This window comes from Littorina saxatilis, linkage group LG16 (assembly GCF_037325665.1).
Source record: "Littorina saxatilis isolate snail1 linkage group LG16, US_GU_Lsax_2.0, whole genome shotgun sequence".
Taxonomy (NCBI): Eukaryota; Metazoa; Mollusca; class Gastropoda; order Littorinimorpha; family Littorinidae; genus Littorina; species Littorina saxatilis.
In genome coordinates this window covers 41,215,608-41,242,227 of record NC_090260.1, presented here as the reverse complement: position 1 = coordinate 41,242,227, position 26,620 = coordinate 41,215,608, and the positions used below count along the sequence as shown (strand labels likewise).

Below are 26,620 nucleotides of genomic sequence, written 5' to 3'. Positions count from 1 at the left end.
CAAACTACCTTAACATGCTGAAAACCTAAATCCTGTCATGGGACGATTTTGGATTAAACTTCCGTGCCACCTCTTACCTTTAATCCTAACAATATTCCAGAAACAAAACTGTCCCACCCCCATACCCCTCCCCATCACCATCATTGACCTCATACTCAACAACCTTCACATTTTGAGAGAAAAAAACACACACACAAAACATAACAAGAGGCGAAGCCTTCAAGGCTCCCGTAAGAAATCAACAAACAGTAACACAAACTCACTCACTCCGTCACACACACACACACACACACACACACACACACACACACACACACACACACACACACACACACACACACACGCACACACACACTCAGTTAAAACTAACGCATCATATCAACTAGCTCCATGTATAATTTTCAAAAGAAGGCAAACAGATAAAATGACTGTGTATTTGTTGTTGGTGCAGTTGTCCTTGAAGGAGATCTTGTGCAATCCTCACGCACACACACACACACACACACACACACAAACACACACACACACACACACACACTCACACACGCGCACACACACACACACACACACACACACACACACACACACACATACCGTGACAAAACCGCACAAGCACGCACGTACACACATTTAAACTGCATCAGCATAATTGTTGCTTGCCCGTCGTAAATCAGCAGTATAGAGGGCACTGTGTTCATTTGCAAATCTACCATCAGCTTATTTGTCTTTTGCACTCCAGACACTAAGCAATAGGTACCTGCCATGTGGCCACTTATTCCACTGCTGTCCTCAGTCCTATACTTTTCATCAAGACTTATTTATCACCATGCCGAGTGGATCTAAATTCGGAAGTCTTCATGTGGCTGAGGCATATCTGACATAGCGTCGATCTTGTAGGTTAACCTCCTTTCTGAAACAAATGGCAAAATGCGATTAGTTATGATGACTACAACCTACACAAATATAAACAGTGTTTTGAAACAGAATAGTCCGGTTATACAAGCCACTTTACCTATGCAGCATGGTAACCCTACAATATGCGAAACATGTCAACTGACTGCAGCAGCCTGGTTCTTAAAATAATTCTGACGGTCAACACAGCCAACACACTATTCACAGTCCATTTTAAGGAGCAGAGGTACTCTCTGAGGGTCTTGTTTAAATGATAACGATCAACTCAGGAGGAAAAAAAACAAGAGAGGAAAAAAGAAACCACATCAACCGCAGAAAAATACAGAATCACATGTACCATTATTTACAAACAAATGCCACAGCAAGCTTTCTTTGGACGACTGTCGTTGTCTCAAAACTCGCATTCTACCTTCTGTCCGAAAGAATCTAATCTAACGTTGTACTGCCTTGAAAGAAAATGCCAACAAAGACAAGAAAGCTGTTGCAAGGTAAGCTTACCAAACGTCACATAGCGAATCATGATAGTGCGTAAACAGCAAACAGTACAATCAAAGAGAGGATCGAGTCTGGAATGAAACGCGATACAGATCTAGCATTCAAAAACTGTCTTTCAAGTTCAAGGAAGTTGTTGCAAGGTAAGACTTACTAAATTGTACAGACAAAACCATGACAGTACATGTTTTGAATCTGAGGAAAAATCGTGATCATTTTGACTTTGAGAACAGATTCATTCCGTTTCCTTATATCTGCATGTTCAAGTACATGGTGGACAGTTTTTTTGGGACAGAGTAAACTTAAAGGGGCCTTGTCTCAAAAATGCGCGGAGTCGCGTGCAAAAACGCGTTTAAGAGTTTTCCGAGTTGATTCACTAAAGACTGTTGATTTGGTCCAGAAGAAGACACTTTAATCATTAGTTTGAAACCATTAAAATGCGTGAAAATTTCTGCTAGTTCTCACAATACGCAAAAAAACGAAGCAGTTGGCAGGCCGAAACGACTCAAAATCCGCGACCGACAACTCTGTCAGCACAAGAAAGACGCCGCAGCGTTAGCCTTGCTGTGACGTCACTCGAGGAAGCCGATGAGGCCGCTGTGAAGTTTACAGTACAATGTAGACTACAGCTGGACATCTGTAATGACTAATGCTGTACGCGTGATTGATTCTTGCACAAAGTAAAATATTAGGATGGTAATATCTTCTCAAGACCCACGTTCCCATTTTCTCTTCTTTGATCTGACCGACTGCAACCTTTACAAGTCATTTCTAAAGTGGTTCACATGCTGTTGCTACTCCTCCAGTCCACCCGGTTAAACCATAAAGTTGCTCAACCACAGACCCTCGTGTCCCTTGTCAGCAGACACTGTACACTTATGAAGAAGGTCCGCTTGAGGTGTCACACCAATTACCGTGTACGTGTGAGGTACTGAATTCAAGACAAAAGCCAACTCTGTCGGTGGGAAAATCTAGGAAAGAGATGATGATAATACATCTTCAGTTACTCACTCAAGTAGATAGACGAGATAAGATAAAGGGAAGAGAGACGGAGACAAAGATGAAACTGGAGCGAGTGTGGAAAATGGGGGAGGGGGGTTCGGCCGCAAAAAATCAAAGATGAATTTGTCAAACTGTGTTTGTGATGGTTATCGTGTGTGTGTGTGTGTGTGTGTGTGTGTGTGTGTGTGTGTGTGTGTGTGTGTGTGTGTGTGTGTGTGTGTGTGTGTGTGTGTGTGTGATAACACGTATGTGTGTGTGTGTGTCTGTGTATATGTGTGATAACACGTGTGTGTGTGTGTGTGTGTGTGTGTGTGTGTGTGTGTCTGTGTGTGTCTGTGTGTGTCTGTGTGTGTTTGTGTATGTGTGTTTGTGTTCCTCGACGCGTGACAATATCTGCCAATAAGTTGAACAAAAACAGGGTTCAAGTGGAACAAAAGCAGGAGGGGGACGGAAGACATGTTATGAACTCGGTTTTTTACTGCGAAATTTTGGCCTGGGAGAAGTCACCCCATCCTAAGTTTCTCTTCACCTACCCGTGAAGTATGCTTGAGGGCTTGACTAGACAACCCGATTGCGCCCATTACACTTTCTTTATTTGGTGTTTAACGTCGTTTTCAACCATTCAAGGTTATATCGCGACGGGGAAAGGGGGGAGATGGGATAGGGGAAAGGGGGGAGATGGGATAGAGCCACTTGTTAATTGTTTCTTGTTCACAAAAGCACTAATCAAAAAATTGCTCCAGGGGCTTGCAACGTAGTACAATATATGACCTCACTGGGAGAATGCAAGTTTCCAGTACAAAGGACTTAACATTTCTTACATACTGCTTCACTAAAATCTTTACAAACATTGACTATATTCTATACAAGAAACACTTAACAAGGGTAAAAGGAGAAACAGAATCCGTTAGTCGCCTCTTACGACATGCTGGGGAGCATCGAGTAAATTCTTTCTCGTCCCAACCAATATGGGACTCCCCCTAACCCGCGGGGGGTGCCCATTACACGGCATAAAGAGAGCACCGTTCAACCCGGCCGATTCCGCGGCTGACGTCACGCGTCCAAGGGAAGTAATTTTCGAGCGGGCTGCATTGACTCGGCCAAGAATGCAAACTTTCTTCGATTAAAGACATTGTAGCATGTCTAAAGTCTTCGGACTTGTGTTATCAAGCTGTCAAAATCACCAAGTAACTTTTAAAGGCACAGTAAGCCTCCCGTAAACCATCACAGAGCTCCCCGAGCGTCTAAATACAGTACAAGCATACTTCCATTTGAACGCTCACCGAACGGGAACATCCTGGCTGCTTTCTGTCGAGCGTGAGACATTTTCAAAGAATTTATTTTCGTAGACTTGTTCGTTAACAACAACGGCGCCTCGTTTTTGCGCTAGACCTAACTTTTAAAATCTAAATAATAAATTGACAGCTTGTTACACAAACATTCTTTAATCATAAAAGAATTCGTTTTTCATCAAGACAAGATCAGAACAATTCGAAGTTGTGAAAGTTTTAAAAAAAAGAAAAGCCCGGAAGCAGGGTCACGCAAGGGTCGTAACAGACGAAGGTTTATCAGTGCAAATCGCCGTTCCTCTCAACAGTCAAAAGCCATCGATAGAGTTCTTGTGAACCACAGCCGTTGTTTCGTGCATAAAAAACGTGCTATTGTAGATAAGCTCACATCGAGTCGCATTCATGACTAACTGACTGCATTGTGAAAAAGGAAAACTGGATCACACGGGTTCACGATGGCTCAGGGGTAAGATAAACCACGCAAAAATAAATTCTTTGAAAATTGTTCGCTCTTTACGGAGGGCACCTAGGATGTTCTCAATTGGTGAGTGTTTAAATGAAAGGGTGTTTGTACTGTGTGTAAAAGCCTAACCGTATCTGTGATGGTTTACGGGAGGCTTACTCTGCCTTTAAGTATAGTTTCAGTTACATGATAACTCATTCTAAGGAACAGATTTTGAGAGCCACAACCCGACAGCTGCCCTTTAACTTGAGACTCTACTGCAAGTCTTGAAATTCACATAAATCGAACCACAAATAATTAAAGACATCCAAACATTACAGGCACTTTAGATCAACTCATTTCACTAGAGGTGACTGCCTAGCACTGTGTTTGACATCCGTGTCTGCTGAAATAAAAAGAAATTAAAACAAAACGGATTAACAGTAGGTGACACGTTATCAGAGTGGGTGACACTAGATCTGTCTCTGTACTTACCGGGATACGGCTGCAAGATCGACACTGACTGCGCTTTCGACAGCTCTTCCTCGCGTGGACATTGGAAAAACGCTGTGCAGATCAAATTGTAGGAAATCTCCCTTTGGTATCTTCTTTATTTACTTTTCTGGAGCTTAGAAACCGAACAACATGAAATCATCTTCCCCGAATCGGCGAATGCAGAGGTGAGAACTGGAGAAGTGAATCGATGTATACCAGAATCCTTCGCGCGACCCCTGACCTGGTCTTGACACCTGACCTGGTCTACATACCACACACGACACAAACCAGTCAACTGCTTGTACCCCTTCAAAACCCCCCACCACCCGTTTTCTTTGGATACATAGAGAATACTACATGGCTTGCTGTGTCGTACCAGATTTACACGAGTTGTTTTTTTAAATATTGAACTGCGAGCGAAAGCGAGCTGTTCACTATTTGAACAAGAGGCGAAGCCTTCAAGGCTCACGTAAGAAACAGACAAACAGTAACACAAACTCAATCACTCCGTCACACATACACACACACACACAGTAAGCGTAGGTGACACTGTGCAAGAAAGCGAGACACTAGATCTAGATCTGTCTGTCTGCATGTAGCCTACTTACAGACACGACTGCCAACTAGTCTCGGCCCGCTCAAAATAACAATGACCGAGACTTTCAGTAATTCCTTCGCGTGACGTCTAACCCTCTTACGCCATAATGTGACGTCTTCAAATGACGAAATGTTAAAGGTACTACCACAAACATACACACGCACACACACACGCACACACACACGCACGCACGCACAGACAAACAAAGTTACGATCGCATAGGCTACACTTACGTGAGCCAATACGTGAGCCAAAAAGCAACGAGTGTAAATCTGGTACGACACAGCAAGCCATGTAGTATTCTGTTTATCCTACATACTTTACTTACGTATATTTTACTGAAAATGTCTTGCAGACGAAGCAGCTAAATTGAAGACGCTTGTTTTGGAACCTCGATCTCTTCTAAAGCCTAGTGCAATCTATTAGTCAAAGCAAAGAAACGTCACTCTGAAAGTGTGGCGTGACGTGTTAGTTCTAAAGATTCATCGAGGGTAATTGGCGAGCGCAAGTTATGTTTCTATAATGACGTTTGTCTCGGTGACTTTGGCATCATAAGCAGTGGAAAAACAGGTCCCTGCCAGACTTGCTTGACATGACCTCATTTACATGATATACACACGTGTGATTTGAACGATTATTATCTCACGGGTGTCTCTCTCACGTATGTAGGATAAACGCTTTAACTACACACATGCCGACACAATGTTGATCATTGCTTCAATATTATGAAGATGGTGCTTGAAAAATAACCAGGTGAAATGAGTATTTCGGTGTTTAGTCAAATGTTAAAGTTTCTACCACAGACATACACACACACATACATACATACATACATACATACATACATACATACATACATACGCACGCACGCACAGACAGACAAAGTTTAGCATCGCATAGGCTACACTTACGTGAGCCAAAAACCAGAACAAATGCTTTTGTTTTAAATTCATCCACGTTGACAGGATTGATACGGTGCTGGCCAAGACAACAAATATTGTACTCAGACTACTGAGTGACCTCATTTCTGACACCATGACGTCATAGCAGGATATGCTATCATCACTAGTCTAGCCAAGGTTAAATTAGCCAAGACACTAAGTTGTGGCTTAAAATCAGACAATCACATATATTTTGCGGAAGTGGAGACTTACATCAAAACCTACAAGTGTGTGGAATTTGGAGGCTCTAGCTTAAACATTACCACAGAAATCCTCAAGTTCAAGTTGTTATGAACCGAACAGGACAACGCTGTGACCCCAAAGAGGTAAGAGGGTCAACCAAACTAGGGTCATATCGGCAGATTATCAAACCCAAGAAGTGTGCTAAGTGTGGAACCTCTAGCTTTAGAAACATCCGAAATAACCCCAAGGAAACGTTTTGTGTCGCCGGCTAACATCGCTCATTCCTAAGACACTCCTGATTACTCAGGAGAGGCAAAACGGCCAAAATGGGCTAACAACAAGTCAAGGTCATCACCGAGAAGCAGATACCTATAATGAATTCATCATCGTGTCTTTTAACGATTTGCCAATAATTCTGATCACAGTCACGGCTGACCGTATCATATACGTGACGACGACTTACCCCGTTTTGCACCAGCTCTGAAGCCCCGCCCGTCCCGTGGTGTTGTCATAACGACACGTCAAGCGAACGTTCTTCTGACCACGTTGAAGCGTTATTGCGGTCCCTTCTTGTCCGCCCTGCACTGACGTCGTGAGGGATACTCTGATGGGCGTTTCTGTTGTTGGTTCTGTTGTTGGTTCTGTTGTTGTTACTGTTGTTGTTACTGTTGTTGGTTCTGTTGTTGTTACTGTTGTTGTTACTGTTGTTGGTTTTGTTGTTGTTACTGTTGTGGTTTCTGTTGTTGTTACTGTTGTTGGTTCTGTTGTTGTTACTGTTGTTGTTACTGTTGTTGTTACTGTTGTTGGTTCTGTTGTTGGTAGTGCTTCTGAAATCAGAAAACAGATTGCTAACCTTCCACAATTCAGACTCAAAAAACAAGAGTGCAGTGGGGTTATATTTTGCCATCCCCTTCCCCACTACACACACACACACACACACACACACACACACACACACACACACACACACATACACACACACACACACACTTACATACATACACACATCAAGATTCATACATACACATACACACACCTAACACTTAGAAACATGGACACAACTCAAACATTAATGAGTTTGGTAAATGAAAAAGCAAGGTTTGGTTAGTTGGTGAGTGTCCGTAACATACAAAGGCCAACTGAGAAGTACCGAGCCCGACCAGAAAGAAATTGACTAATAGACATTCAAAACTTGGCATGAATTACACAATGTTATTATAAAGACTTCGTCATGCAAACTATTCCGTATTTTCACTGGTTAGTGTGTGTGCCTTGCTTTCTCAAAGTACCATACCCCACTGTTTTCCCCAACATAGAGAAAACAAGAGGCGAAGCCTTCAAGGCTCACGTAAGAAATCGACAAACAGTAACACAAACTCAATCACTCCGTCACACATACACACACACACACAGTAAGCATAGGTGACACTGTGCAAGAAAGCGAGACACTAGATCTAGATCTGTCTGTCTGCATGTAGCCTACTTACAGACACGACTGCCAACTAGTCTCGGCCCGCTCAAAATAACAATGACCGAGATATTCCTTCGCGTGACGTCTAACCCTCTTACGCCATAATGTGACGTCTTCAAATGACGAAATGTTAAAGTTTCTACCACAGACATACACACGCACGCACGCACGCACGCACATACGCACATACGCACGCACAGACAGACAAAGTTACGATCGCATAGGCTACACTTCGTGAGCCAACTAACAAAGATCAGTGATCCAATTTTTGCGAAGAAAATATTAGGAACATTGGAAATTCATTTTGACTTGACGTGAACATTTGGCAGGGATCCCCCTTCATACTTCACAGTAATGAAGTGGTCAGCTTAATTCAGGCTTGGAAGGACAACCGTTTAAGATGACAAATGGTATGGAAGACCACCAACGGTCACAATTCAAGAAAACGGTTGTGCATGCCCCTGGGGATATAGCTCAGTTGGTAGCGCGCTGGATTTGTATTCAGTTGGCCGCTGTCAGCGTGAGTTCGATCCCAGGTTCGGCGGAAATTTATTTCAGAGTCAACTTTGTGTGCAGACTCTCTTCGGTGTCCGAACTCCCCCCGTGTACACTACATTGGGTGTGCACGTTAAAGATCCCACGATTGACAAAAGGGTCTTTCCTGGCAAAATTGCTTTGCACAGTTAATAATTGTCTACCTATACCCGTGTGACTTGGAATAATAGGCCGTGAAAGGTAAATATGCGCCGAAATGGCTGCAATTACTGGCCGTATAAAATTTCATCTCACACGGCATCACTGCTGAGCGCCTAGAACTGTACCCACGGAATATGCGCGATATAAGCCTCATTGATTGATTGATTGATTGACTGATCAAGGCATGCTACTTCATGTCATGCGCCTATGGTTGGGCTATTATTGCCAATTTTTGTGTGTTGACGAAACAAGACAGAATTGTTATTGCCGTGTGTGCGTTCTCAAATTTATGACGATATTAATTGGTATTGGTTTTGTTGTACCTGTGTAAGGGTGTTTTGTTCATTGGGTTGTCATGCGTGTGAGAAAGATGTTACTTTCCTTGGTTTGAGACTCTTACTGGACCGACTATCATTCATTGATTCTTGACTCACTTTTTCTACTATGTATTGTGATTGACGCTTTAGTTCCACGTACTCGTTGGATGAATGTGTGAATGTTTTTGTAATGCGGATAGCAGTTGATTTTGTTGTGAAAACTGCCCCTCAGCTCCGTTTGAACGGGACGCACGCAATGAGTTGAATTCATGTCACGATTGTTGATCGGGCGTGAAACACGCACGAGAACGAATTTGCACATCAGTTTTTTTGTACAGTCGCAAAAAGGTTCACGCGGACTATTCTTCCCGCAAATACCATCAGTTGCTTCCTGTCTGTGAAACCGAGCACATCTCTACAGATTGTGTCAGAAAATAGAAACTTAGATTAATAGTAAAACCGACCATGGTTTTGTGTTCAAAATAGTTCAGGAGAGAAGTGCATCAGATTTAAAGTTTTTGTGCATTCATGACTTGCGTGCCTTTATGAGAAGTGTCGTGAAGAAATGAGCCCAAATGGTTAGTATTTTTAAATAGTTGTTGTTGTGATTTTTGTAGGCATCGATGCTTGTAATGTTAACCTGACTGCGTGCTTATGTTTGCTTAGTTAATGCTAAATTGATTGGGTCGATTATCCCCCCCACCTGTTAATGGTTACTCCCTTTCAAGTAGTTCTCACGCCAGTCGGTGGTGTAAATCGTATATATTGTGGGTGTGAGGTATTCACTTGTCAGTCTTCCTTCCCCGCCTCGTGTGCAAATGTTATTTTGTTATGTAATGTTAATTAAAACGAAATTAACGCGATGTTAGGGATTGAATGACTTACACGCAAGTTTTGTGGCGTGGATGTAACTTTGCCACAAACGGCGCTGTCATTAAATTTAAACGGAAGTGTAAAGGACTAAAAGGCAAACGACTAAGTGAGTTTTTTTCTTTATGCAGTCGGCTTGATCTGCAAACGAACGGTACTGTCACTAGACAGTTTTGCAACGTAATAACGTGAAGCACGGGACTCTATTTATAGAGTGGTGTTTTGAAACGCTGGCCTCAGCCACCTGTGAAAATTATGTCATGGGAACAGAACGAGATTGATTTGAACACATGTATATCTTGACCTTTTAAAGGCACACTTTAGTACGGTCTCTCCCATCCCCAAACGGTCCCAATATGCATACGATTATGCTTTTTCTTTAAATGTGCACATTAGTGCAGATTGTCTCCCTTTTCTCAACGATAATGCTTACTACTATTTTACTGAAAGTTTAAGTTCGTGCTCACCCCTTCCCCCCTCACCCCTCCCGCCTTCTTAGTTATGCCTGCCTCCCGTTCCCCCCTCCCCCCTTGGTCTTCTTGTCTACTTTTATCTCATGCCCCCCCGCCCTTTTTTGTGTTTACTTGTTCGTTCTCACTCGTCTTCCCCCCTCCCCCCCCCCCCCTTTTTCTCGTCCATTTATTTCTTCTTTATCCGCCTAGTTTCCCCTGGCCCTTCTGTCCGCAACTTGAATGACTTGGTATAGTATTTGATGTTTACAATGCATGTATTATAAGGTATTATTTGTCTATTGCAGTTATCACCGATGAACACCCACAACCCCAAACTGCCTTGCCATGTACCCACCCAATGTCCCTTCCTATTTGTCCCCGTTCTCTCCTTATTTGTACTTGGAACTGACGAAATACTAATATTCCACCAAGCTTCTGTTGTGGGACTTCGAGTGTGGATGACGTCTCATGTTGCTTCACTCATCACACACTTCCAATCCTGAGGGCATGCACAACGGTTGATGCTGTCTACGCACTGGTGATGCAAAATTAACCGATTGCTGATACACTTGGCATCTCGCATGAGAGAGTTTAGAGTATTATGTGCGGTAAGCTGTCCACGAAGACAGTTTAAGCAAGGTAGGCCCTCAAACTTCTACACAAGAACTGAATCACTTCTGATTTAACATGGAACGCGACATTTTACGCTTATTTCAGGCAGATCCAGATGATTTTATGTCCCGATTTGTTTCTGATGATTAAACTAGTGAACATCACTTTTAGCCAGAAACCATGCAGCCGTTTATGTACTAGGGGCACACAATTTATTCCCCACTAAAGCAGGTAAGGGTCATATCACATGAAAAAGGTGTTGGCATCAGTTCGTTTAGACGCAGAGGGTTATTTTCTCATTGGACTCAGTTCCAAAAGACAGTAACCAGTGAATTCTATTCCATACTTCAGAGACAACTAAGGGAGCATATCATGGCTATACACAGAGGAAGGCTCCGCGAAGGAAAGTTCTTGTTGTTCCGTTGAGACTACGTCATGGCAACAAATCATGAGTGCGGCTTGGAGATCATTAACCATCCGCTGTATCCGCCAGTTTTGCATCCTCAAACTAAATTTTTTTTACAAACACCTCAGGGGTGAGCACCACAAAACGGCCAATGACGTCATGACTGCCTTTGAGGACTTCCCGCGGTTGCAATACAAAGGCTTCTGCAGCAACATCAATAGGGCTGTGAAGCACATGTGTTGGGATTCGGCTTTAACTGCTGTCTTCAGGTCCCCCAATCCTTTAACTGCTGTCTCCAGGTCACTCAATACTTTAAAAAGATCCGACACCGATCAATGCACAGCGTAGTGGCGATTGCGTACAAGTTCCCTAACTCTTATCTTCCGGGCCTTACCTCTCCCTGTTTTCATCATGCCCAAACAAAACAAGAGGCGAAGCCTTCAAGGCTCACGTAAGAAATCGACAAACAGTAACACAAACTCAATCACTCCGTCAAACATACACACACACACACACACACACACACACACACACAGTAAGCATAGGTGACACTGTGCAAGAAAGCGAGACACTAGATCTAGATCTGTCTGTCTGCATGTAGCCTGTAACTTACAGGGACACGACTGCCAACTAGTCTCGGCCCGCTCAAAATAACAATGACGGAGACTTTCAGTAATTCCTTCGCGTGACGTCTAACCCTCTTACGCCATAGTGTGACGTCTTCAAATGTTAAAGTTTCTACCACAGACATACACACGCACACACGCACACACAGACAAAGTTACGATCGCATAGGCTACACTTACGTGAGCCAATAAACCGGTAAAATTAGTATACTGAACTCCAAAAGAAACGCAAGTTGAAATCTCAAGAAATTTAATCTCATTCTTTGGCATTTCATTTTGACGAGATCGAATCGAACGAATTTCACGAAAATTGGTACAAAGCATCTTGGGGCAATGTTCTTTGATTGTCACTAACAAAAAAACGTTACCAAAAGAAAGTTCTCACCGCCAGGCTCAGTTACGCGTGTGTCCCCCATTGGCGTTGACAAGGGCCTGACATCTGGCTCTCATGGAGCGCACCAGGCGGTTGACAGTGGCCATGTTGATGGTGGTCCAGATTTGCCTGATGGCCTGCTCAAACTGGCGTGCCGTTGTTGGCCTCGGCTGGAAGGCATTCAGCTCCCTTTGCAAAATGTCCCATAAGTGTTCAATGGGATTCATATCCGGGCTCATGGAGGGCTAGGGCATCACCCTGATGTTGTTCTGCTGCAGGAAGGCCGTGGTGGCCCTCGCGGTGTGGGGGCGAGCGTTGTCCTGCTGAAAGGTAAGGTTGCCGTGGAGTTGGAAGTACGGCACGACTGTGGGTCCCAGGACCTGGTTGATGTACCGCTGTGCATTCACGCCGTTTCCGCGCCCAGGGCCGATGCCTTGGAAGACCACGGGGCCCACAAGATGGTTGAGGCCTATCCCACCCAGGATCATGACGCTGGGGCCTCCCCAGGCCTTGTGTTGCAGGATGTTGTTGGCGGCGTACCTCTGGTTGTGTCTTCGCCACACCCTGATGCGGCCGTCCGCGTGGCTGATGCAGTAGCGGCTTTCGTCCGTAAAAAGGATGTCTCGCCACTGCCGCTGGTTCCAGTTGAGGTGTTCATGTCCGCACTGCAGTCGCTGCTGCCTGTGCTGTGCAGTAAGCAATGTGCGGCGAGCAGGGCGCCTGCAGTACAGGTGGTTGGCTGACAGCCGGCGTCGTGTCGTGGTGCCCGAGATGGGAGCGCCATGGGTTCCAACGGTGTTCCTGGAGGTTTCTGTAGCCGGGAGAAACGGTTGGTGCAGGTGCTGACGGTAGATGACCCGGTCCTGGCGAGCAGTTGTCACACGAGGTCGTCCGCTTCTAGCGCCATCCCGGGTGCTGCCGCTGGCTTGGAATCGGGTCCACAGACGACAGATGGTCGAGGTTGCCACGCCCATGACATTTGCAATGGCAGCTGGGCGATTTCCAGCTTGCAATTGCCCGATTGCTCTCCCCCGGTCAATGGCGCTCAGTCTTGGCATGCTTCTACTGTACAAATGGCTGATTTCAGACAGTGGAAGGAGACAGGTTTTTGTTCCTTGTGTGAGCTGAGTACTGTTAACGAAAAAAAATCCTGTCTGGCAGCTTTTGTGTGGGCTGCGCGAGCGAAAAACAGTCTCAATCTTCAGGACGCTGCAGAGAGCGCACTCTGGGCGCTGCACACGTGATTTTCACAGGCTATGTGCAGGACACTATGCTAACTCATGCTCGTGCAGAATTTTCCCCTGAAACCCACCTTTAGTGCATGAATCTTAACAAAACCTTAAATAACTCTTAACTTGCGTTTCTTTTGGAGTTCAGTATATTTCGGTGTTCAGCCAGTCTTTCTTAAAAACAGACACACACATACACACATCCACACACGCGCATGCATGCACGCACACACACACACAGGCTCACACACACACAGGCTCACACACACACACACACACACTCATACACACATAGACAGACGGACACACACACCTTTACAAACAAACACACATACACACACAAACATACACACAAACTCATGCACACACACACACATACACACACACACACACACCCACATACACACACACTCTCTCTCTCAGTCTCTCTTTCTTACACACACACACACACACACACCCACACACACACACACACACAAGATTAAGATTCTATTCAAATATATGTGATACATATGAAATTCAGTCATATCTGACAATGATAGAAAATCGAAATCACAGGACAGCTTTAAGTCGATTAAGAACCAGTAGTCACAATCTAAAAATAGAAACTGGAAGACATCATAACATCCAAAGAGAAAATCGTTTGTGTATGGTATGTAACATTGTTGAAGATGAATATCATCTTCTGGATGAATGCGTAAAATTCCATGAAAGTAGAGAAAAGTTTAAAAAAGACGTGACTAATATTGATGTAGATTATATTAATTATAAACCAAGTGAAATATTTATGGACAAAGATGTTCAAATATGTCTCGGAAGGTTTGTCGCAGAATGCTTTAGAATTCATAGCAATGTGTCAATAACCTTTTTGGTTTGAGGACAATAAACATTTGTTCTTGTTCTTGTTCTTGTTCACACACACCGCGCGAGAGAGAAAGACTATGGGCACTATCTTGTTTATCTGTGTCTGCAGGCTCTCTTTCCATTTCGGTCTGTCTGTCTTGTCCTTTTCCTGAAGCGCCACAGCACGATCGCGAATGTGCGAGTGTGTGTGTGTCCAGGGGCGGACGAGGGGAGGGGGGGGGGGTTCTGGGGTTTCCGGAACCCCCCCCCCCAGCCAAAAAATAAAAATATTTTTGTGTGTTTTTTTGGGTTGAGATTCAATTTTTGGGGTATTAATCAGTGACAAAATCTGCTGCGAGAGCGATTTAAAAGAGGTACAGAGAAAGAGCGATTGAGAGGTGCAGAGAGAGAGACAGAGACAGACAGACAGACATACAGATCCGACAGACAGCCATGCAGACATTATACTATACACACTCACACGCACACACAAAGGTAAGTGTCTGCCGTTTGAACATGTAGTATAGTGCTATCGACACGTAGCGTTATCGACACGTACATTGGTTTTTCAAAAATAGTGATATCGACACGTAGTCCTATTGAGACGTAGTGATAATGGCATGTGTGAATTGTGGCAATAGCACTACGGGCCGATAGCACTACTGTTTTTGTGATAATGGCATGTGTGAATTGTGGCAATAGCACTACGGGCCGATAGCACTACTGTTTTTGGCAATTTGTGTCGATAGCACTACAGAAAATAGCGCAAACGATACGTAGCACAAATGACACGTAGCGCTAGCGGGACGCACCGGTCTGTGTGTGTGTCTGTGTGTTTGTGTGTGTGTGTCACAGTGTGTGTGTGTGTGTGTGTGTGTGCAATAAATACATGTGATAAGCGTATCTTTTATGACACACAAAGAACAAAAGTTATTCATCAAAGACGGTTTAGGCAAATTGCTGTAAAGGTTTTCGAAAAAAAAGGATACAGCTAATCTGATGTATAAAGCTGGTTGCTGTTTATGTGTGTACGTTTGTGTGGTGGGTATGATGATAATAGGCTCCGAAACGACTGCATCGATTTTGACGGGAATCGCAGAGTATGTTTATTACCGTTCAAGGCGGCGTGTCCTAGGGTCTCTCTCTCTCTCTCTCTCTCTCTCTCTCTCTCTCTCTCTCTCTCTCTCTCTCTCTCTCTCTCTCTCTCTCTCTCTCTCTCTCTCTCTCTCTCAAAAGCAGACCACTGCTTAATCTACACTGAGCACAAAAAGTTAAGGATATTTTTTCAGTGGTATACCCCAGATGTTAATCAGCAGGGTTTTTTGGTCAGAAATATACGTGTATTTGAATATCGGTCTTTCTTCTGCTCAAAAATGTGTTTCTGAAATCTTAGCAATACTTGGGTATGACGTCACAGGTCCGTGACCACGCCTACCATCTTCTTCTTCTTCTTCTGCGTTCGATGTTCACGCCTACCATCAAAAATGGCGTTTTTTGACAGCATGATTCACTTTCAACCGTCGAAACAGTGACCTAAACTAAATGATATTTTACATTTTTTACATCCAAAAGTTTATTTGGTGTCTTACCTAACAGTTCATACACATTTCGTTCTAATCCGCCGCGCAGTCAGGCTGATCTAACGTGTAAAAGGAGTGACCACAATCCTGAAAAACAGCAACAAATCCAGGGTTTTTGTGATGTTTTTTCTGGGTAGCCGCAGTTGATATTTTTAATTTTCAGAGGTTGTTTGTAATCCAAATATAACATTATGTACAGTGAAACCCGGCTATATTGAAGTAGGCTATATTGAAATCCCGGCTATATTGAAGAATTTTTCAGGTCCCGGCTGAAGCTCTACTTTTTCTTTGTTAAAAAATGTTGGCTACATTGAAGTCGGCTATATTGAAATCCCGGCTATATATTGAAACAAAAATTCAGCCCACGGGACGTTTTTTTTTTGTTTTTTTTGTTTGTTTTGTATTTGCCAAGCACATCATCGTGGGGCTTTTAATCCATAACATGCACCCGTCTACAATGTATCTTCATTCATCCTTCAACATGTATAATAAATATGTAAATGGCAAGTATACAAGACATACAACATTAGGACCTAACCGACAGACGGACATATAACATACCGTTCACTTAAGTAAGGCCGGAGCATAACATCACATGCAGATTACAATACTGATAAAAAAAAGGGAGGGAGAGAGAGAGAGAGAGAGAGAGAGAGAGAGAGAGAGAGAGAGAGAGAGAGAGAGAGAGAGAGAGAGAGAGAGAGAGAGAGAGAGAGAGCGCGAGAGGGGGGTAATGATGGTGGTGGTATCATTTATAATGTATACTCTTTAGTAATAACGTTTTTACCTGGCTATATTAAATGTTTGCTCCAAAGATTTGTTTAACTTTTTATTTTTAAGAACAATGACTGCGCGGGCGCCGAATGATATGACACGCCTCTCAGCGCAATCAGTTGAGGAAGGGGAGAGGCCAGATCAGCATCAACTTTCGAGTCAGGAGGTCTCTGATAACAATTACAGTCTAACAATGCCGCGGGCCTCTGACAGCTACGCCATGTAGTCTAGCAAAAATGGCTGCAAAACAAACAAATCGCGTAAGGCGAAATAACAACATTTAGTCAAGCTGTCGAACTCACAGAATGAAACTGAACGTACTGCATTTTTGTCACAATGACCGTAGTCCGCCGCTCGTACAAAAGGCAGTTAAATTAACGAGCCTGTTTAGCGCGGTAGTGGTTGGGCTGTGCTGCAAAGCACGCTTTTCTGTACCTCTCTTCGCTTTAACTTTCTGAGCGTGTTTTTAATCCAAACAGTCATATCATACATGTACCTATGTTTTTGGAATCAGGAACCGACAAGGAATAAGATGAACTTGTTTTTAAATCGATTTCGGAAATTTATTTTTAATCATAATTTTTATATTTTATTTTTATTTTTACAGCTTGTTTTTAATCAGAATATAGCATATTTATATATTTTTTGAATCAGACAATGATGAACACTAAGATAAACGTAAATTTGGATCATTTTATAAAAAAATAATTTTAATTACAATTTTCGAATTTTTAATGACCAAAGTCATTAAATAATTTTTAACTTAGGCCTCCAAGCTGAAATGCAATACCAAAGTAAAGTGGAGTACGTTCAGCCAGCCTTGGGTTTTACCGTATCAGTTTGAGCCTCTTCGTTGTCAAAATGCTGGTGAGGCTAGACCACAAGGAACTGTTCGCAACAGAGCCAGCTTAAATCGGCAATACGAAATGGTATGTGATTCTCTTTGTTGTGATGTTTACACACTAGTCCGCTAGATCTAAGTCAAGTGTGTTTTTCACAGATCAATTGCTGTGCGTCCACATATCTGTAAGCATGTGAAGATTATGGTATTTTTTCAGGCTTCGTGGTATTTTGTTTTCCCCATCTCAAATCAAGGATTTCGTCCTGTGACTGTTTAGGAACAAACAAACACAAACATAAAAGGCAGTTCCTTCCCTTTTTACATTTAGTCAAGTTATGACTAAATGTTTTAACATCGAGGGGGGAATCGAGACGAGGGTCGTGGTGTATGTGTGTGTGTGTGTGTGTGTGCGTGCGTGTAGAGCGATTCAGACCAAACTACTGGACCGATCTTTATGAAATTTGACATGAGAGTTCCTGGGTTTGATATCCCCATACTTTTTTTTCATTTTTTTGATAAATGTCTTTGATGACGTCATATCCGGCTTTTCGTGAAAGTTGAGGCGGCACTGTCACGCCCTCATTTGTTAACCAAATTAGTTGAAAGTTTGGTCAAGTAATGTTCGACGAAGCCCGGACTTCGGTATTGCATTTCAGCTTGGTGGCTTAAAATTTAATCAATGACTTTGGTCCTTAAAAATCTGAAAATTGTAAAAAAAAATTTTTTTTATAAAACTATCAAAATTTACGTTCATCTTATTCTCCATCATTTGCTGATTCCAAAAACATATACATATGTTATATTTGGATTACAAACAGGCTCTGAAAATTAAATATATAAAAATTATTATCAGAATTTTTTTTTCGAAATCAATTTAAAAACACTTTCATCTTATTCCTTGTCGGTTCCTGATTCCAAAAACATATAAATATGATATGTTTGGATTCAAAACACGCTCAGAAAGTTAAAACGAAGAGAGGTACAGAAAAGCGTGCTATCCTTCTCAGCGCTACTACTACCCCGCTCTTCTTGTCAATTTCACTGCCTTCGCCATGAGCGGTGGACTGACGATGCTACGGTCTTGCTGAAACATTGCATTGCGTTCAGTTTCATTCTGTGAGTTCGACAGCTACTTGACTAAATGTTGTATTTTCGCCTTACGCGACTTGTTTGTGTTTCCCCTCCATATTCTTTTCAAACCTTGTTCGTTCCGTGTTTTGTTGCCTTTTGTGTTTGTTTGTTCCCGATGAAGCTTACATCAGCGAAAATTCGTACTGTCTTGTGCTGTTCTTGTATCGGTGAGTACAGATATCTTTTGTTTGTTAATTTTGCGCAGCTTAGAATAAATGCTTCCACAGTGATGTTCACACACGACTATCATCTTCTCTGTCAATTCTTAGGAATTCTTCACTTACACAACAAAACATGTAGACAGCAAGTAACATTGCGCAACGACTTTTTTCTTGCAGACACAACTGTGTCAGTAAATAATAAATATTTCTTAGATAAGTGTTGCGAAACGTTCAAAGGGAAATAAACACCTTTTGTTTTTGTAAACGAGCAGACATAATTTATGATCTCAAATTAGATCTAAAATCATACGATTCTTAGCAGTGGCGAAACGCTGATGGCCAGGCGTGATATTGCGAGCCGTTTTGGAAGGAAATCAGAACTGTCCGGGCAAACACGTTTACAGCAGTTCCAACTTTCTGTTCATTAATTTTTTCTGGTATCAGACAGTCACACTTCAAGATAGTGCGTAGATCGGTATTCTAAAACACCACGAACAGACAGGACGTTGCTTCTATTTAACTGTAGTCACAAAACCTCAGTCCCATTGAAAATGTGTGGTAAGTGCTGAAAAGCGACCCTGTGACTGCACTCAGTGGGACCCTGAATCTACCTAGTCGGGTTATTGACTCTCACTTCATGAATGTTCAAACTGTTAATGCTACTGTTCGTGTTGTTTCTGTGATTCACTGCAAGTTCTGTGTATACCTACGAATCTTAAGGTCAGTTTTCTGCTATGGTAACAGAGTGACATGTGTATATTGCTTCAGGTGTCAGTGCAGTAACTCCAAGAGGAATCTAAATTCGAATGTCTGGAAAACCTGGATGAGGAGATAGACAGCCTCACAGAACATCCTACTGCCTTGAAACTACTATGCGTACAAACAGGAATAGGGGAGACTCAACATGAGTAAGTAACACAACACAAAACAGAAGATTTCCATCGTATATGATATATTTACTTTATCTAAAACTGACAACAATGTGTCCAGTTTTTACAATAACGAAAATATCACATGGGGTAAAAACAAACAACATATATCATTAAAACTATAAGCACAAACATAATTCTGATTGCTAGCAAATTAATGAAAGAAATATGAAATCAACTGCAAATGGGAAGCGCTAAAATGTGTGTGCACTGGAATCAATGCAAATGAACACCCAGAGACTTTTCCAAAAAATGTATTTACAAATCTGTATACAAATCTGATCTACGTACGAGCTTTTTCCTTGCTCCAATGTGTGTAACTTCTGACTTCATACAGCAGTTAACAGAAATCATCTTTGTAATGCTCTCCATGGCATAGATTCTCAAAATCATTTTCACATTTTCGCATTTTTTTCTGAAGTTATCGAGAATGGCAACCTTAGCTATGTATGCTATACAGGGCAATGTAAGCCCTATCTTTGGACACCAGTTTGGTTGACCTTGCTTCAAGGTCAAGGTCGCAAGGGTCCTTTAAAGTTGGATTGTATACATATTTTGAAGTGACCTTGACCCTGAACTATGGAAGATAACTGTTTCAAACTTTAAAATTATGTGGGGCACATGTTATGCTTTCATCATGAGACACATTTGGTCACATATGATCAAGGTCAAGGTCACTTTGACCCTTATGAAATGTGACCAAAATAAGGTAGTGAACCACTAAAAGTGACCATGTCTCATGATAGAAAGAGCCAATAAGCACCATTGTACTTCCTATGTCTTGAATTAACAGCTTTGTGTTGCATTACCTTGGATGACCTTGACCTTGGGTCAAGGTCACATGTATTTTGGTAGGAAAAATGTGTAAAGCAGTTCTTAATCTTAGTGTATGATGTCATTGCTAGGTTTAGTTATTTGACCTGAAGGTCAAGGTCATGTAAAGGTCAAGGTCAAGCATGTGAGTCGTATGGGCTTTGCCCTTCTTGTTGATTCTGAAATTAAAACTTCAATTTTAATTGCAATTTTGAGAATTTTAATGAACAAACTCATTAATCAACTTTAAGTTTTACACTTTTAAGCTGAAATATATAATTCCATAGTCCAGACTGGGTCAAAGATTCCTTGAACAAAATTTCTTTCAATTTGATTGAAAAATGAGGTCACCACAAGGCATTTATAAAAAATAAAAATAAAAACGGAAAAGAAATGTGTGGGGATATCTTCTGGAAGAATTGAAAATTAAATGCGAAGTTGCATGAAGCTCTTTTCGGTGTTTTTGCGGATACGTTTTACACATGCATATCAGCAACGTTTTGTTTCATACATGTATGTATACGTACATATATACATACATACACCATCATCCTCATCTCGATTCTCAGTCTATCTGAAAACAAGGCAAGATGTGCCAGAAAGTATAAAAATCACACAGTTCTTCAAAAGCTATGCATGGTACAATCAGCATGAATTTGAAAACCTGCCCTACATCACACAGACCCGGTGTGTCTTGTGATTCCATCCACCCTCTCCAATCAAACACGTGCACGTTTTCTCTGGTTCGAATGTCTGAAAAGCTCAAACTAAGCTGCTGTTTTATTCTTTCTTGCTTTGCAGGAAATACAGATACGTCCCTTACAGGCAGCTGGTCTGCTAGCGAGTGGGGTTTCTCGGCAGAAGCATCAGGGTACCCTTCCCAGCCTGTGCAGTCGAAACATCAGGAATATTTCCCAAACGGATGAAGAGTGGGGTTCAAATTCCCTGAGCTACAGCAAGCTGAAACATACTTCTACCAATCGTGTGATTGCGTTGAACTATTATCTTTAGCTGAACAGCTTCCTTAGTATCTTTAGTTGAACAGCTTCCTGCATGGTAGGGAAATCGATACTGGGCTGTCACGTGGTCCGGTACATGGTTCAAATGCTCCAAAACTTTGTTCCAGATTTTTCGACTGTTTGTGTACTCCCGCCCGCATCAGCTAGTCCATGAGCCGGTCAGCACAGCCTGTGTATTGTCTGATTGCGGGATGCCTGAAACATGTTTTTTCGAAAGTAACTCGCGATCTGCACATATTTTAACATGTGAATAAGAACAGTCAAAAGTATACCGAATTTATGCCAGACTTTCTTCTTAATTATTTCTTCATAAAGACTACTGGAAATAAACAAAATGTTCCCCCCCCGCCCCCATCCCACCCCACCAAGGCCTTAGAACACATTTTGTTTTATTTAGGTCGGCTTCTTGTCATTTGTACTGTAGTACGTCTTGCCACCCGTGCTGTCATTGCCACCAGGTATATATCAACAATCAAACTATATCAGATCTGCAAAGGCTTTTACACAGAAAAAAAACAATCTCCCGACTTGAACATATACCAGGAATTAACATCCTGACTGCTTTTTGGAGCTGGCATTTGTTTTTAAGGAATGAATTACACGTGGATCGTTTTAAAAATCAATTCATACAAATCTACAGTCGCACAGAAAGTACCCAGATTGTGGATTTCTGGTATTTGTCAAAATGGAAGGATGGTCATATCCCATGTAAAGGCCTGGTAAGATTTGAGTTTGTGAACCTAATCGTTTACACGATAAGGGCCGTGTATTTAAACGGACGCCTTTATGCGTGGATGACAAATACCTAGCACAGAAAAGCACGAGTTGAGATGGTGAGCTCAATCGTTTACACGTGAAGGGCTGTGTATTTAAGAGGACGCCTCCATGCCTGGATGAGAAATACACTAACAATACAGGGAATACATGTTAGTTATTTTAAAGGACATGCTCAGTTGGTAGAGCATTGAACTTGTGATCTCTTAGGTCGCAGGTTCGACTGGGCCGGTGTAACACGAGAAAATTACTCCCACGAGATTTTTACTCCGGAGTAAAAATTTCCTACGAAAATGTTACTCCCTTTACTGACGAAAAAAGCACTCCCCCATTACACGAGAAAATTACTCCCCACGACAGGTGAGTTCCGAGTAAACATTTTGTACACAAATGTTACTCCCCTGACGAATAAAAAACTAATAAATTATTTCACCCTAACACGAGCAATTTAACTTCCCATGCCAGGTGTACGAAATGTATACTCCCTTGTCCCCTGTTAGTCTTGGTGGTGGAAGGGGTGGAGGGAGGGTAGCGCGACATTCGTTTGCGCGAGATCACATATTGGCATTATCCCTTCGCCCGCATCCCATTTTCGCGTACGAGATTTTTACTGGAAGTAAAATAAATGGGGAGTACAATTTCGTGGAGGGAGTAATGTTTTCGTGCCTTGGGGAGTTCTTTTCTCGTACGAAAAATTTACTCGGAGTAAGAATTTCATACGACATTTTTACTCCGGAGTAAATTTTTCGTGGAGTTAAACATTTCGTGTTACACCGGGACCGACACGGGTCAACTTTATGTGCAGACCCAGAGACGGTAGCCGTGTAACCACAGTGGCAGGTAACAGACCTCGGTCGTTATGCCATAAGTGCAGATGGCTGATACCACCTAAAACACGCATACACTTGTGTATCTCATCAAAATCCGTGAGGGCATACAACTCGAATGATCATATAACCCATATCTTATCCTTACAAGGGGAAATATTTAGCCTGAAGGACATGAAGCATTGTCTATTTGTTTTAAAACTTAGTACCGCCTTTCTATGCGAATTTAGATTGTGTATGAATCTATTTGTAAACGCCACACGTGTAATTCATTCCTAAAAAAAATAATTGTAGATCCAAAAAGCAGTCGGGGTGTTGATGTTTGGTATGTGTTCAAGGTAAGTCGAGAGATAATTTTTCCTGTGTAAACTGAGCCTTGGCAGATCTGATATAGTGAGCATACCTGTTTTGAGGAAGGACTGTGCCGCTAAGCCTGTATAGACAGTTCGATTGTTGAGAATGCCTGGTGGCAGTGACAGTATGGGTGGCATCAGGCACAGATGACAACAGACCGACCTGCATTTTTCAAAAACTTGCTCGGAGTCCTTGAAAGGGGGAAACATTTTGTTCATTTCAAGTAGTCTTTATGAAGAAATAGTTATCAAGAAAAAAAGTGTGGCCTTAAGTAAATACAAATTAAATTCGCTATACTTTTGACAAACTATAGGAAGGAAAATGTGTAGATCGCGATATATTTTCTAAAACCCCCAAATACTTCAGGCAAATCCTTCTTCTTCAGCGTTCCAGAATGTTCTGGTTACGTGTGAGCTCGTTTGCCCATTTGGGTTCCCCACACTATACTCTGAGAGCATAGTCAGCTCACTCCGCTTTCGTTGAGTAGGCATACTGGGTATTTTCGTATTTCTATAACCCACCGAACTCTGACATGGATTACAGGATCTTTTCCGTGCGCACTTGGTCTTGTGCTTGCGTGTACACACGAAGGGGGATAAGCCACAAGCAGGCCTGCACATAAGTTGACCTGGGAGATCGGAAAAATGTCCACACTTAACCCACCAGGCGGCAGCGACCGGGATTCGAACCGTCGACCTTCCAATTAAGAGGCCGACGTCTTACCACCACGCCACAGCGCCCGTCCAGGCAAATCCAAAAACAAAGAGACTGCCAACGTTTCAAAATTCAGAATAAAAAAACAAGAAAGATAAGTTGTTGGAACGTTTTTTTATTGACAAAACAATACGTTACAGTCACAGATATTTCGACCCAGCCTCGCTTGTGTCTTCTCCCCAAGCGGTAGCACCTTTTGCGAGCACCTTTTGCGAGCACCTTTTGCGAGCACCTTTTGCGAGCTAAGTCTTTTTTTTTAATTTAAATAATATTTGTTTGTCTGTGCACTTAAAAGACGGCTGGGTCGAAATATCTGTGACTGTAACCTGTTGTTTTGTCAATAACAAAGGTTCCAACAAGTTACCTTTCTTGTTTTTTGATTCATACTTCAGGCAACCAGCACACGGACAACACATGACAACGTGAATAAAGCCGATAAATTTGACTCAAGAACTAAGTGTTTGAGGTGATGTGCATAGGTATGAATGTTGAATGAGTCTGACTAAGATACCCTCCCTCTCGTCTTACACTTACAGTGGAACATACCTTTCAAAAATATACACCTTATGTTAATTGCTCTTTCAAATGTACTGCTTGAGGTTAAACTTCTTTAACATGCAACTCGTGCTGTCTACTATAAATTACCATTTGGTCAACATACTCCTGAATGTTTCGTTTTGTCAATAATTAAACATATCAGAAACTACTCTTCCTTTCCTTTTTTTTTTATTATTCAGAAACATACCTAACTTTATTTGAGACTACTTCTATAGATCCTCTCTGTAGGATTACGTATAAATGTGCAGGTTGACGAAACGTGAGTTATGAAAGAAATTCAATCCACATCTCACTCAGCACAGAAAGCATAGACAATTAACATGAGGAGAAATGAACTTTGACTTTGTTCTAAATTGTATTATTTGGATGGTATCTGCCAAAGACACTGTATCTCTTTTTTTGCAAAGTTAGAATAAGGCACTGATCTTCAAATCAAAAAACAAATCTTACAACGAATGGCACATTGGTCTTCTCCTGTGGTGATTCTGGATAGCAGTAACAGGAACAGCAGGACTGGTCAACAGGAAAATCTGGATGGTGTCAATGTCAAGTGGTCTGTTCTGATCAGTGGCCGTGAGCGATAGTGAAAGTTATTTTACCTCTGGAAGTAAAAGAAGAGAGACAATGAGTGTGATTATAAATCAATTCGAACGTATGCTTCTGATGTATACAGTACACTGAACATTTAGACACCCTCTGGAAGTCGTCTAGATGTTATCCTGTGTGTATCAATGTAGTTGTAGCAATTACACTGGGTTTGCATGATCTCAGTCAATGCAGAACATTCTCTGCACAATTCTTACTGTTCCCGTATCTAGCATGCTGGGGACTGTTCACCTTACCAGTAGTACAAACACCAAAAGCTTAGATCTGGTGACAATAGTAGTTTTTGATTCCAGCAAACACTGCCAACGTCATGAATTTACATGAGGGGGTAGTTTGCGACTGAAAAGATTACTTGGCACACGCATTGTCTTAGCTCAGACCGTTCTATAAATCTATAGATCTAGCCTATGGCGCATCTGTATTCCAGCGATATCAGCCGAACCCAGACACACTGTTAAGGCACAAATTCGTATTCACTGCGCATCAAAACAATGTTTACTTGTATGCATGAATATAAAAGCATGTGCTCTGACCTTCAACGCATTCCTTCTGGTGAGATTGTCCGCTGTTCGTCACCACGGAGTTTCGATGGCTCGTCGACTGTACCAGCCTCGCGCAATACTGCCGTGTCCGGACGTACTTGTATGAAGGAAAAACACTGCCAGTGGCCACATAATTAATTTCAGATGAAACACCAACTTGTGCTGCAGAAAAATGGCGAAATCCGTGTCCAGAAAGTGCCCGACACTTTGAAATCTGCACGTGTGTGCTGCACAAACCTCTTCCATTTCCACAAGAGACTCGGATTGTTATGAGGGCACATGTGCTAGGTAAAGCTTGGGGACACTGAGGAGTTGTTGCAGATTGCGGCTGCACTCCACCGAGACATTCTTTTCGGGCATACAGTGGTGACTTTTCTGTATGGAAATCACGCTGGTAGAATCAACACAAAAACTTGTGACGTCACAGTGAACCTTACGTCACAGTGAACCAAAATCCACGTGACCACACCTTGACCCCAGCTGGCTTGTCTTGGTTAGCCCCGCACAAATAAATCTTCAACTACAACAACAACACATTTTTTTCAATTTTTTAAATATTTTTCCTGAGATGTTCGTAACATTTGGCATTCGATTTTCAAGTTTTTGGAGCTACTTCAAAACCTTGGACTTTTCCTTTAATTAATTTTTAAGCCACCACGCTTGCATACCGAAGTCCGGGCTTCGTCGAAGACTACTCGACCAAAATTTCAACCAATTTGGTTGAAAAATGAGAGCGTGACAGTGCCGC

The 26,620-nt window shown here is 42.2% G+C and overlaps 1 protein-coding gene across 1 annotated transcript in view; it reads right to left on the bottom strand.

Annotated features, from left to right (window-relative positions):
* The window catches only part of LOC138951072 (uncharacterized), a 74,976-nt gene that overhangs the window by 25,437 nt on the left and 22,919 nt on the right, over positions 1–26,620 (bottom strand). Inside the window, exon 3 of the mRNA XM_070322738.1 lies at positions 6,818–7,181. Within this exon, the coding sequence (XP_070178839.1) occupies positions 6,818–7,181 (364 nt within the window). The remainder of the gene's footprint in view (positions 1–6,817; positions 7,182–26,620) is intronic.